The sequence below is a fragment of the Nothobranchius furzeri genome, chromosome 3 (genome assembly GCF_043380555.1).
Source record: "Nothobranchius furzeri strain GRZ-AD chromosome 3, NfurGRZ-RIMD1, whole genome shotgun sequence".
NCBI classification, from domain to species: Eukaryota; Metazoa; Chordata; class Actinopteri; order Cyprinodontiformes; family Nothobranchiidae; genus Nothobranchius; species Nothobranchius furzeri.
In genome coordinates, this window is record NC_091743.1 from 70,918,310 (window position 1) to 70,932,988 (window position 14,679).

Below are 14,679 nucleotides of genomic sequence, written 5' to 3' on the forward strand. Positions count from 1 at the left end.
AAAACTAGTTTGTGGCACCTTTCTTTTTCAGAATGAGGTTTGTAAATTACTTTAAGATAAGTTCTGGCCCTTCGCTGGGTTTGTGTAAGTTTTGTCAGCTCTGACTTTTTATCATTGCCACTACGTTTTTACTTTGACTCTAAATAATCTTAGTCTTCACATAAAAATTGACTTTCAACTGAAACTGAACGCCCATTATGTTCTAATATAAATCGTTTGATCAGAACATGCAGAGGCACGTTTGAATCTCGAGCAAAAATTTAAAGTTCAACAAGGACACCTTTTTTCCTTCCTTTAGCTCGTGGCCTGCTGTCTTGGCTGGTGTTAACGCGCTGACTCATGCTCAGAAATGAGGGGTAATTATGACACATTTAAAACCTGTTAAATGGTAAAAACGGCCCGTGTTTACATAGCACCTTCTAGGGATCTATAACCCCCCAAGGCGCTTCACAACACAATCAGTAATTCCCTCGCCCATTCACATGCCGGTGATGATGAGCTACAATGTTGCCACAGCTGCCCTGGGGCGAGCTGTCGGAGGCAAGGCACGGGCGCCACAGGTCCCTCCGACGACCACCAGCAGGCTAGGCGGGTTAAGTGTCTTGCCCAAAGACACGACAGCAGCGGGATCAAACCTGCAACCCACGGATTACAGGACAACCCGCTCTAACTCTTGAGCTGCTGCTGTCCACGAAATCAGAGAAGACACAAATCAAAGAACAGATTGTAAAATGTAATGACTACTTGTAGAAAACATTTTCTTGCAAATAAAACTCCCAGAAACCACTTAATAGAGTTCAGTTGGTTGAGACCCTTTAAAGCTTGGACAAATTTCAATTACATTAAAAAAAGTTTGTTTCAATGAAATGAAACAGAAACAAAAGTGAATAAAATGTGGTTTAACCTGGAATATATAAACAGTTATGTACACATATTTTTTGTGTTTACCTTATCTGATTTTATTCTTCTTCACACAGACGCCTCTCCGTGGCTCCGTTTGGATGCTGTGCTGCACAACAGATTCAGCAGTTTTGTGCATTTGCATACTGGCACATGCAAAGTCAATTTGAGGTTGACTACATATTCTGCACAGATTTGATCATAAACATAATTATGACAAAAAAATGCATGACCGGTGCTAAACAAAATAAAGTGGACATGATTTTTTTTTCAAAAGACAGAGAAAATTAGTATTTGTTTAAAAAATACATTTTGTCAGCATTCTGCCTTATTTTCTATTAATTTTGTTTCGAGTCCTTTAAGTTTTACAACAACATTTACAACACAAAATGCAATTTGCAGCTAAGCTGACAGGAGAAACACGGATCTCCTCAACAGCACTTTTAGAGGAATCGTCGCCCCGTTACGTCTCGGAGGAGCTCAGAAATCTGCCTGACTGCTGACTCGTCCTTGTCTGTAGGTAAGACTCCTGTACGGTGAGTGTTTGGTGTAGTTCCGCAGATCCACACAGTCACGGCAGGTATCAGAAGGCTGACTGCCTGAAGCATGGGAGAGTAATTAGGTGTGACTTTTATTAGTGTGGATCACATTTTGAAACATTAACAGGCAGATCATGCAAATGACGAGGCAGTTCACTTCAGGTCATCTGTGTTTGGTTGATTTTGCAGCAGGAAAATTCCCCTGAATAGGCGTATTGTCTTCAGTAAAGCCTTCACACAGCCGCAGCTTGAGTCAGTTTTATCCACCTTTCAGTTCAGGTTTAGTGTTCAAGTGCATGTGTTCAATTTTATTTAGTTCTTTTATTTTAGTTTTCCTCCTACTTCTGGTCCCAGGTCGCTGAAGACTCATACTGGGTGAACAAACTGGTACACCAGTCTCTGAGACACGTCTGGTTTGCGGATGATGCCTTTCTTGTAGTACTGACGGATGGAGCGGCTCAACTTGTCGTAGTTCATAGCAGGACGATTCTTTCTGAGTCCCCACAGCCTCGCCACATGGGCTGAGTCTTCGATCTTAAAGATACCTGGAACAAAAGAAAAGGAGAGACACTTGTTCAAAATCCTGGTCCTTGTTTTTCGATCCCTGTCTGGATCAGCGCCACCATATTCAGCCTCTCTGCTGACCCGTTACGTCCCTGCAAGATCGCTACGTTCGAGTCAGAGTGACCTTTTGGTGGTACCGCAATCAAAGCGTAAGTCTAAGGGTGGTCGTGCCTTTGCAGTTCTGGGTCCTCGGCTTTGGATCCAACTCCCACAAGAAATCAAACATCGCTGCCCACTTTTATTGTTTTTAGCTCTTTTTCTGTGTTTAAATGTTTTTATCTCTGTATTTTACTATAGAGCTGTTTTATTGTGCTGCTTCTCTGCACTATGTGCGGCACCTTGGGCCCCCTTGATTGGGGGTGGGACGGGACTTTATAAATAAAATCAACATGAACATTAAGTAACAACAACACATGACAAAATATATCTGACCAATGCTTGCATAAAGAAAAACATAAAGTTAAGTTTATTATGTGCATTTGTGACCTCCACTATATATTTACAGCTACATCATTCTGCTGTGGTCTGTTGGGGTGCAGGCATCTCTGATCGAGACAGGAAAAGGCTGATTGCCTTCACAGTGGCCCATAGTAGAGTCCGCCCTTGGACTGAGAGTTTGGTTTCAAATTTGGTTGGGTCACACCAAAGACTTTAAAAATTGGACCCAATGCCTCCCTGCCGGGGAGCTTCAAGGGGTTGGTTTGGGGAGGTAAACCACCAAATAGTTCCAGAGAGCGGCCACAGCTCCCCATGGGATGGGTCAATACGGAGATGTCATTTCACCAGTGTGTGATGATGACCAATGGGACTTTAACAAGCTAGTCAACAAAGCTAGCTCGGTTCTGGGCTTCCCACTGGATTCTGTTGATGAGATGTGTGAAAGGAGGATGGTGGTGAAGTTGACTTCCTTACTGGAAAACCCCTTCCACCCACTCTATTCCACTGAAGATGCCATGGACAGCTGTGGCAGATGAGACATCCCAGGTGTAAAACAGAACGCTACCGTAGGTCATTCATCCTCTCCGCAGTAAGAGTGTATAACCCCTCAGTTTAACTGGTACTACTGGCATTATCCTGGTACACAATAGCATCAATGCAATATTCAGTATGAGTTCAATATTTGTGCAATACCGGATGTCTGTGTCCCTTATGCTGCGTAGTTCTGGAAACACAAGTTTCTATTTTTATTTGTTGCTTTTATTGGTTGAAGGTTACGACACTAGATTATTGCCTTTGTCTGTTTAACTGTAATTGGAGTTATGCAAGCGATTGTCTAATCCCCTTATTATGTGCCATGGACTTCACATATGATGTCCGAGAATTTTACAGACACATTTTGAGACCTATTTTAAAACGGTTGCAAAAGTAATTTTAGGTTTGTGTGAAAAGACATGTATTACTATGAATGCGTCACGCCGTACTGACATCACTGAACCATACACGGAGAAGAAAACTGCTGTGAGTTTAGCGAGCTTTGAATCTTTCTTCCAGGATGACAGAAGGAGCATTAAATGTGGGGAAAACCAAAGCAAACTATCTGGCCATGTGGTAAGTATGTGAGAAAATTCTCTTTTAAGACTTACTTCTCCACAAGAAATGTTGCCATGTCGCCAACTCTGCATCAGTCTGGGCACGTCTACAAACGTGTGGCCGCTCTGTGACTGACATCTGTACCTAAGCAGATGTCTAATCCTACTGGCTAATGCTGAGCAGCGCTCAAGTAAATTAGTATGTGGCTCTAAAAGTAAATTGGCATATATCTGACATATACCTTATATCACAGTACGACTATCACTCACTTATTTTATATTTTTTCTTTAAAAAATCACAAATAATTCACGAAAGGGGGAAATCTCTGGATAGCTACTTTAAGGGCTGCAGAAATAGCCTACATGTACTAATGTTGTGATATCAATATTGCAAAGGCTTCCAATAAATTACACTCAAGTTGCATGAGGAAAAAAAATATATTTGGCTATCAGATGGATCCTCATTTCCCTAAATTCGAACAACCATCAACATCAAAGCTGTAGGTTTACTGCAGCTGCACGTTTTCCTTTGGTAAAAAGCCAATAAAATCCCTTGATGTGTATTAACTCAGTTTGTCCAGAACAATGGAGATATGTCCTTGTACCTTTTTCCTTGTTGAGCCAGCGGATGCAGCGTCCATAGTTGTGAGGTTTGAGCAGGAGCTCTCTAAGGAACTGCCACAGATGAATTGGTTGGCCTGAACAAGACGAATCTGCCTCAGACCACAGCTCCTCGCCGCCTGTGCACCAAAACACAACCTCCTTAGGTCATTTATGCATGTTTATAGTCAAAAATGTAAAATGATGTAAAATCTCATCTGCTTTAGAAAATTGTTCTTGGGGTAAAAAGTGTGAAAAGTGCTTTATCTTTCAATTTATTTAGCCTAATGCTGTAAAAACAGCTTTCATTGATGCTGTTTAGTGGCTTCAAATGAAAAGCGTGGAAGGAAATCCATCCTACCTGCAGCTTTGGTATCTATTACTGAACACCTCTCCTTCATCCAGGCAGCTGGAGATAAAATGTGACATGCAATCAATCAGAGGAAAAAGCTCCTGTTTTGTTTATTGCTGTGCAAAAGTTTTAAACTACCCTTCTTTTTAAAAATGAAACAGATTATTTTATAAAAGTGTTATTTCGCTAGAAGCTCCGTACTCTTTGATCTCAAGCCAAGTATCACAGTCATCATGAGGTGGAGTTGGTTGTGATCCTAAATAATTACCGCTCATTTACCTGACTTCCATATGTCCAGGTGAGCGTGCAGCGTATCTCCACACAGCGGGGAGCGCTGGCGAAACTCTTCCTCACTCATGGCACACAGATCTTTTCCTGTCAGCTCCTGGAAGGCTTTTCCTGCATGAGGCAACCTGTACAGGTGCTCTGTCCACAGCAGCCACTTTTGGACGTTCGCCGTGTTCCAGTCTATAGGATCTGTGGGGAAAAAGTGTCCAGATGTGAGAAAGCTAACAGTTGCTTCCACAGCAGAATGCCTCGTTCCAAATCATTTTTCTTCAGCCAGATAAGAGGTTATTTTATGCTTCACTGTGCCATGTAATAAATGTGTAATAAATCAACAGGTATTTATGTTTTTATGGTACCAGAGTTCTTTCTAATCAGGAGAACAGATGCCAGGGTATCACATGGGTTTATAACAGCGAGAAGCTGTACAATGCATAAATAAGCTTCCTCTGTTTGCTTTCCAAGCAGGAGAGACCTCGCCCATAAGACTGTGTACACGTCTGCAGGTGGAGAAGAGTCATTGCTGTCACAGTTCAGAAAACCTCGAGCAAAAGGTCAGGATTAAACAGATCCTGGCGCAGGCAAACACGACTCTGCGTCAGAGAGGACACGGTTCTGAGCAGCTGTCATTTCGCTGGAGCTTGTTTACACAAAAAAATGTTGATTTTGGGAGTGAGGCTCTATGGCTTAAAAAGTCTTTGAATCAATATTTCACTGTTTGCAAATGGCGAGCAACACTTTCCTCTTTCTCTAACAGTTACATGCGTTAATTCTTTCAGATGTCTCCTGAAAATGACTGATTGGATCAGCAGGTGTGGTGGCGAGAGGCTGTACCTGGGGTGATGTTGAGCAGTTTGCAGGCAGTTTCGATGTCCTTCAGAACTTCCCCAACAACCATGCTCTGGACCTGCTCCAGAGACCGCTCCTCCTCCTGCCCTTCCAGGCCCGGAGAGAGGCCTTGCTCCTGGCTATCGATGACGGGGCACTGCTCCGGTTCCTCCTGGCTCTCCATGCGATTCATGGGCCCAGCAAGTGTCGGGGAGGCTTCTGAAACTTTCACCAGCCATGTAGCATCTTCAGTGAGGAGCATGTCATAACAGGGGAAGTAGAGGCCTGGGACGCCCCGCTCCAGGGCTTCTATGTTCGGTTTGGTTTCAACCATCTCCCACGGATCTTCAGTTCTGTTTCTCTCCAGGAGGACGAGGGAGTCCGCTGTCATCCCGATCCGGGACCCAAACTCTTCACCTTCAGATAAACAGCTCACTGGGTGTGACATGACAGCTTGCTAAAAAGAAGGCAGATTAGGATGCAAACGTTAAAAACATCTGCAAAAGTCCCCTTTTAAAAAGGCTAAACCAGCAGCTATTCTGTATAACTCCATCAGATGTATTCGTGAGGTGAGATTGTGCCGAATGACGCTTTTATAGGAACCCCCAAGTTCTAATCGTGAAAGCACTCTGAAGGGAGTTCAAACACGCACACAGCGCTGGCAGGCATGGGGCAAAATGGATTTGACTGAGTCTCTTATTTGAGGGTCAGTGGCCCAGAATGGTTCATGTCTTGGGGGTAGGTGACTTGTATTGAGCCTTGAGGCGACTCAGCCTCCTGTTTGGGCTTTCAAGGTGCCGTCTCTGCAGCCCTCTGTCTCCAGTGTCAGCTGGAGATTTTAATCAAATAGAAGTTAGATAACACCAAGGGGCGTGCACAAAACCTGCTTTAAATCCCACGTTTCAAAACCAGCTGAAACATCTGTTTTAGTGAAGCCAACAGAGAAAAGGTTGTGACCATTGTAATCAAAAGTGAACATTTACGGATGCAAACTGTTGCAAGAGTGCAATATGGTACCAATATTACCTGCCTGCCACAGCTGGCATATGGGAAGACACAACACTGTCACACATCAGGTTGTGGCTGAAGTGGCAATAAAGGAAGCACGGAGCACATGTTTATCGGAAGATGTGTCCAAGGATAAGCAACCCAAGTGTCGTAAAATTAGAGAAAACATTATTTTATGCCCCATCAAGTCCAACATCTCTTAAGGGATGAGTTTGACATGAAGGGGTATGACAATTTCATAAGGGTTTGTTTGGTTTTCAGACACAAAAGTTCCTCAGAAATAATGTAAAAGTGTGAGTCATGTTCCGGTCATGGTATCACAACAATGTTTACACTTTAATCATACTTTAAGAGCAGAAAAACATATGTAGTCTCAGCATCTAAAAACTTTACATCTGAAAAATAAGATATATACCAGTTACTTAGACTTAGTTCCTCTGGCGCCTACTGGCGCATTGGGCGCAAAGTAATCGCCAGCGAGCTCTGTCGGCCGCGACAGCCTCGGCTTCATCCCATGACAGGTTCACGGCACGTAGGTCTTCGATAAAAGTTCTGCGCCATGTGATTTTTGGCCGTCCTTGTTTCCGTTTTCCGCGTCCTGCGGTCCACAGCAATGCCACTTTTGGTATGCGTGTTTGAGCCATTCGTAGCACATGGCCCCCAAACCGAAACCGTCGCTCTGCAACGACCTCAGCGAGTTGGCGTGTTCCCGTTTGGTGGTGGATCGCTTCATTCGTGATGTGGTCGAGGTAGGAAATGTGAAGGATGCGCCTGAGGCATCGTTGTTGGAACGCATTGAGGCGCTGTGTGATGGCCGCTGTCGACCTCCATGTCTCACTCCCGTATATGGCGGTTTGAATGACGATCGTGTTGAATAGGCGGATTTTTGTTTGTAGCCCGATGGACCCAGACGCCCAGACTGGCTGTAGCCGCTGGAACACTGCCGCTGCCTTTCCAATGCGACATGTGACGTTGCGGTCCGTGCCACCATCTGATGTGACTATGCTTCCCAAGTAGGTGAATTCATTTACCTCTTCAAGCCGTTGTTGGCTTGGTATACCAATTAGCAGGATTAAAAATGTTATTGTTAATTTGCTAAAACATGGAAAATCAAAACCAATTTCTCTAAAATCCAAATACATTCCACATAGAGTACGATATTTTTCTGTTAAACCCACAGAACTAGCATCGTAGCAGCTTTAGTCATTTTGACTCTGTTTAAAGAACAACTAAAAACACTAAAGGTGCATTAAGAGTCATTGGTTATGTGGTTTCTGCAGCCCATTTTCAAAACACACAAGTGACTTTCTCACTGCTGTTCCGTGAGTTTCGTGGCTGTTGCTAGCTACGGATCGATATTAGAGTAAAACAAGGATGTCGGGCTTCTTAAGCCGGGCATACACTGTGTGACTTTTTCACTTTTTTGAGCCAATTTTCCACTCGTGCGAGAATCCACAAGATCGGGGCGAGTTTTGCGCTGAGCGTCATGTAGTATACAGGAGGTTACGAGAGGCGATTAACACCACGTGACCAGCTACCGATCAGCAATCATTAGCTCACTCTGACTTCTGGAGTGTTTGATATTTTGCTCGTTCCTCATGAGGGTTGAAGCAGCGCAGCGAGCGGCTGCAACCCAAAAAGTACCAGAACCGCTCACGGCGCATGCGCAATAATGCATCAACACCGCTCACCCGCTATTTCCCTAATAACACACGTTGTTCATTTTTATTTCTAAATGTTTTTTTTTTTACACACAGTGACAAGAATTGTCAAGATTGTCGTGTTCGTGTCAAATTAAACTGATCACAAAACACAGATTTACTTTCTTTATTTCGTTTTTCTCATCCAACCCCATAAATCCCTGTGTGTCCTCCTGCAGCACTCCCGAAGGACAACAGGCAAAACAACACAAAAAAGTCTGACGTGTTGTGTAAAAACTGCTATTTTTAGCATTTTTTTTAAGTCTGACGTGTTGCTACCAGACGTACAGTGTGAGCAGTCAGGTTGCATCCGAGAACTGGGTCATGCAGTGTGAGCACATGACTCATGAGATCTGCCCTGCGAGGAAGCCGTACAGTTTGAGCTGAAGCTGAGTGCTACGAGTGAAAAAGTTGCACAGTGTCCGCCCAGCTTTATGGGTACAAGAAATAAATTCAGGGTCGCTCCTGTTTACTGGCTTAGAATGTTTACAAATTCCGGCTGCATTTTAGCCGGTCGGTATCGAACTACAAATACTGGTGCTGCTGCGTTAGCTCACAGAATCTGCAACCTTGCGCATTCACAGAGTGTAAAGAAAGATTACATCCTTTCTCGATCTTTTCTTAAAATAGAAAAACTGACAACCCCCAACCGGCTGAGAATGTAATCTGTTTCAACATAACCTTCCTTCCAACATGATTGAGACATTAGGCAGTTTGGGGCTGTAGAATTCTTACATATTGTACCTTTAATATCCTGCAAAAACTTTGGTAACACTTTAAAATAAGGGTGCCTTGATTAACTTTGTGCAAAATTAAGCATTAATAAACAAATAACTCATTTATTAACATAACCAATATTGTTAATATTAAGTGCCCTTATGGTTAGGACAACAGGCTAAGTGTGTGTGTGTGTGTGTGTGTGTGTGTGTGTGTGTGCTTAGTAATGCATATTAACATTGATATTAAGCAGTTTTTATTACTCTGCTTAATCGTTTATTAATGCTTAATAATGCACTAAATAACATTAATAAAGGGACCCTTTATGCAAAGTGTTACAAAAATATTTGTAAAACACGCAAACACCTAGTTCTCAGCCTCCAAAACTTTATATCTGCAAAATTTAGCAAGCAACTTTGTTTGTTTTTTGCTTGTTTATTTTTACAACTCCAACAAATTCTAATATATTCAACACAGAGAATAATATGTTTTCAGTTAAAGTCTTTTACAAGTTTTTACCAGGAGATTTACATCAGATTTTTCTTATGGCCACACTTTTCCACACATTTCTTTCTTTTTGCTTACTTTAAATGAAGTTATCATTGCAACCCACGTCCCCAAAAAGGTCCCCGACACCCCAGCTGTAAATCCTCCTCCCTGGTCTTCCTTTTATTTCTAAACTTCCCAAAATCTCTAACCCATCCTCCCATCCACTCCATCAGGAGTCAGATTAAAAGCCTCTGGCATCCCAGGTCTGCTGCTGAGTGTCAACGCCACCCTGCAACAGCTTGCACTAAACCCATTAGCAAAGCAAATTTAGCCATATTACCTTCTTCCAAAAGGAAGAGGAGACGGGAAAACGAAGAGCCAAACTCACCCCCCAAAGAGAGAGGGATTAAGACCCTGACTGATCTCTAAATGAGTTTGGTCAAGACACTGATACTCATTTCAGGAGCATTAGGGCTCGCTCCATTTACCGAGTCGGCCACCAAAGGAAAGGAACTCCCTTTAAAGCAGGCGCCCCTCCTGAGAAGGAGATTTTTTCATTATTATTATTTACATTTGGTTTCATTGAACATGAGAAGGAGACAAAAATTACCTTTTAAACCAAAAAATAGGAAAGAAATGACCAACTGAAGCTGTGCGTTTTATTGTCTTTGGAATCAAACAGCATAAGAAAAGAAAAGTCTCACATTGAGACAAAGATCTGAGGACCTGTGGAGCTTTAAACTAACCCACAAGCTGATTCATCATTGCTGCTGCTCACAATTTATGCCTGAATTAAAGCTAATGAGTAGGGATTAAAGCAGCTGAAACACAGAGTGGTGTTCAACATGGATGCTCCATCACAGATGAGATTTAAAATGGAAGGGTTGTCCTCTGGTGTTGTTTGAGTCTGGAGTTAAGGGAGTGCGTACAGCCAAGCGTGACTGTTTGCCATGTGTGACGGTTAAAGGGAGATCTTTTCTCTTTTTTCTTTGACTTGTTATTGTTACTCATGGGAAACCCGAGCCAACGAAGGAAATGATTGTTCCCAGAACAAGGATGAAGGAAGAAGTTTTTATCTCAGTGTGAAGCTTCACCGTGGTTGCTGGGAAGAGAGTCTGCTGGTTGGAGGAAACGATCTGTGTTTGTCAATTAGTAGCCTTGGGCCGTGTTTATGACACCAGCAACAAGTGCAGCTGCTCTGTTCTGATATGTTCTGTGGGGTACCCCAAGGCTTTGTTTTGGGTCCACTCGTGTTTCTACTGTACATACACCCTCTTGGACAGGTAACTGATTTTTTTCATAATGTCTATTATCACCTATATGCAGATGATATTCAGCTGTACTGTTCTTTAAGCACTCTGAGTTCTATAAACTGTCTGAATTACTAGAGTGTCTCTCAGGTATCACCAGCTGGCTAGAAGACAACTTCCTTCAACTCTGAAAAGACTGAATGTCTGATCATTGCCCCTGAGAGCATGGTTACCCTAATAGAAGAGCATGTCACGCATAATCCAGAGGGACATCAGGTGCTCTGACAGCCCATGGGACATCAAATGTAGAGGAGAAAGAATGGCTGGAGCAAACTGGTCCTGAGTACTCTAATAGGTGCAAACAAACAGAACGAATGTTTCGACAGGTTATGTCTTCCCGAGAGCATGGTTACCCTGATCAGTCAAAAACTTGGTCATTTATCTTTTGCCATCAAGACAAACTTGAGCAATTTGGGTGTTTTTGACCAATCAATGTCTCTTGAAAACCACCCAAAAACATTGGTCCCAAACTGTTTTTATTGCTAAAGAAACATCTCCAAACTGCGAAGGTTGGTGTCAAAACATGAACTTGAAATGGTTCTCCATGCCAATATCTCCCGCCTAGATTACTGTAACACACTCTTCACATGTTTTAACAAAAAAGCCCTTCACCACCTTCAGTTGGTCCAGAACTCTACAGCGAGGTTCCTAACTGGGGCAAACAGAAGAGCACACATCACTCCTATTCTAATGTCTCTGCACTGGTTACTCATTAGCTTAGAGTTCATTTTACAATCCTGACTATAACTTTCAAGGATCTACATGGTCAAGCTCCTCCCTATATTACTGAACTGTTAAAGCCTTATGCTCCAACTCGAGCCCTCAGGTCCACACACCAGAATCTTCTAGAAGTTCCACAGACCAGATATTTACATTCATATTTTATTTTCTTATTTTGAACTCGAATTTGTAATCATCTTTCATTAGTTTTATGGTATTTTATAATTTTGTGACTTTGTTTTTATCATTATGATTTTATGATGTTGTTATTTGTTTTGTTTTGATCTATGTGAAGCACTTTGTGACCTTCTGTCTTTGATGAGTGCCATATAAATATAATGTACTTACTCCATTCACATTACGATTAAAACGTAGGGGACTGTTTCTTCGCCAGTCCTTCTCTACCTGTCCCCACTTTCTACTTCACACCCTCTACGTGGGTTGTGTTAACTGCCATTATTGGAATGATGTTGATTCATTTCTGTTGTCAGGCGCAAAGGCCTGAGGTCAAAATTGCTAGAGACTTGTTAAATCAGTCTGTGGGATGTTCTTACAAAGAAATACACCTGCCATCAGCTAAACTTTGTGATAAATGTCACCAGGTGCCTCTACAGAAAGATCAAAGGTGCTTACTCTCATCAAAATTTACATATTTCTGATTATTGCTATCTCCAGCATCAGCCTTAGAACAGATGTTCTGCACAAAGGAAGTTGAGATGCGGAGAAAGGGACATGCATCTTATTCTGTATTTGAAACACCCGTAAATGCATCCAAATGAGAACAAAGCAATAAAGAAAAACTCTTCTTTCAGAATAAAAATTAAAGTCAACCACCAGAAGTGATCAACGCCATGAACAAACACGGATTTGCATCAATATAGGTTTAAAAGATTCATCAATCATCATCAGTAATTAGTGGAGCACCAAAGTTGTTCACGGAAAGTTCAAACATCCCCACGAATGAAGATGAAATGTTGTTTCTGCTTATTTGATGTTTGGATGATGTCATTGCATCTATTTGCTCCCTAGCATGAAGTCTCTTTAATACTGTCATGAATGGTAAAGGAACAGGGAAAAAAATTGGTGTAAGAAAATTTGACTTTTTCTTTCTTCATTCTTATATTTTATTGTTTGTTTTTTTTAAATAAAAGGGGTCATTCTACTTTTCTTAGTCTAAATTTGTCTAAAAACAAAAGTTTTCTGTGATGTTTATTGTGCAGAATAATTCCTATAATAGATACCCAGGTGTTATGTTGATTGAGAGAACAGCATAGCACCAGCATCCCATCCAGTTCTGTTATTTCTGTTTGTCATAAGTTTTGTCCTACAGCGAGGGAATTACCCGCAATAGTTTATCGCCAGCTTTGATCTAAATCCAAATTCTATCTCTTGTCTTAATCTAGACAGTGAAGACAAATGTGTTTTACATTTTTTAACCCCTAGAACAGGTTTTGGTGGTCTGGCAGCTGTTATCAAACCACATCTGTAATTTGATCAGTCTGAGTAAAAGCTAACAAAAAGTCAACTTCTTACATGTTTTTTTTAATTAGGTACTGGGAAAGACCCTATCTGGAATTATCATGAGACCACCTTCATTATTAAAATTTTTTTTGAAGAGGATATATATATATATATATATATATATATATATATATATATATATATATATATATATATATATATATATATATATACATAGTATAAACAATTTTTTAATGAACCCAAACTGGTCATATTACTTATAGTGACAAACAAGCAAATAAGTAAAATCGATATTTTCTGATTTGTTTGGTGCCATGATTTTCACATATGATATCTGTAAATTTTAAAAATACATTCTGATGATAAGAAAGCGCTCATTTTTGACTGGGGGCAAAATTTATTTTAAGTTTTGTGTGAAAATAAGTCCAGGACTACAAATGTGCATTACCAAAGTGACTTTATCAAACTTCGAATACATTGTCCAGGAGGAAATCAACCACCATAAATCTCACCATGTGGTAAGTAGCAGCTACGCTAGGGGAGAAGAGACTCTGTGGTGATATCATATATGCGATGTACCGTTGCCTGATTTGTAGTCATGCTAATTACAGACTTTTACAAGCTGATAAATCTCAAAGTACATGACAGGCATGGTCAAAACACACATCATTACTTTTCATTTAAATTCAGGGCATAAGGCAAAGCGTATTCAAAAATAGATCTTTTAGTCCCGTTGACTTACAGTCATGTTTTTGTTCTTCCGGGGACCCATGAACCGACCAGAAAGAGAGGAGACTTGGGCTCCCTATCCCATGCTATTTCAGTAATTATTATTTTTATTTTTGTGGGGGAGGGGGGTGTCTGTGCAACAATTAGTTGAACATATTCTCACACCCGAAGCGGCTAAAATTGACGAAGGAAGTGAGAATGTGTTGATTAGTTATTATTATATAGTTAACGTTATGCTGTTGTTGCAGGATGTGTTGCCCATTTTTGGGGGTTGACACCTGGAAGATGAAATTATGATGATGGCATCATCTACAGTAAGGACATTAGAATGTAATTATCAATATGATGAAGAAACTCCCAGCAAATTACGATAAATTAAATAAATAACTAAACAAATAAAAATCTGCTTTATTTCAGGGCTGAGGCATCTTACCTCTTTAAAGATGCTCTGACGCTTCCAATCGATGGGATGTTAAGATGCTACTTGAGGTCGGAGGTGAAGCAGACAGCAGGGACTCCTCAGTCCACTTCCTCCTGAGGTCTGATGCTGAGCTCCCAGGCTGAGGCCCCAAAGCCCACTAAAAGACCTTTTGGCAGAATTATACGTAACCTGAAAGACGCAGCCTAAAGCCCAAAGCACAACTGCAGATGAAAGCTTCAGTGAAAGCACCTGCTGGGGGGTGTGTGCAGAGAGTAAGACAAAGCAAGTGACTCGGTGACTGCGTGTGAAGGAATTCCAGCAGACTGCAGTTTATATTTATAGGGCAGTCCTGTTTACTTACCAAGGCTTGTGTGTGTGTGTGTGTGTGTGTGTGTGTGTGTGTGTGTGTGTGTGTGTGTGTGTGTGTGTGTGTGTGTGTGTGTGTGTGTGTCCATGGGTAGGTTCAGAACTGCAGCAGTTGACCTGAGTTATTAAGGTGAAGCAAT

At 41.6% G+C, this 14,679-nt stretch overlaps 1 protein-coding gene across 1 annotated transcript; it reads right to left on the reverse strand.

Annotated features, from left to right (window-relative positions):
* Positions 1 to 715: 715 nt before the first annotated feature.
* On the reverse strand, positions 716 to 14,468 carry LOC107385019 (SAM pointed domain-containing Ets transcription factor). Its single transcript, XM_015958584.3, has 6 exons — positions 14,186 to 14,468; positions 5,604 to 6,054; positions 4,764 to 4,961; positions 4,494 to 4,541; positions 4,138 to 4,272; positions 716 to 1,984 (listed from the first exon to the last, which is right to left on the reverse strand). The coding sequence occupies exons 2-6, from the start codon at positions 6,043 to 6,045 to the stop codon at positions 1,806 to 1,808; spliced, it is 1,002 nt and encodes a 333-aa protein (XP_015814070.3). The 5' UTR covers positions 6,046 to 6,054; positions 14,186 to 14,468; the 3' UTR covers positions 716 to 1,805.
* Positions 14,469 to 14,679: the final 211 nt, after the last annotated feature.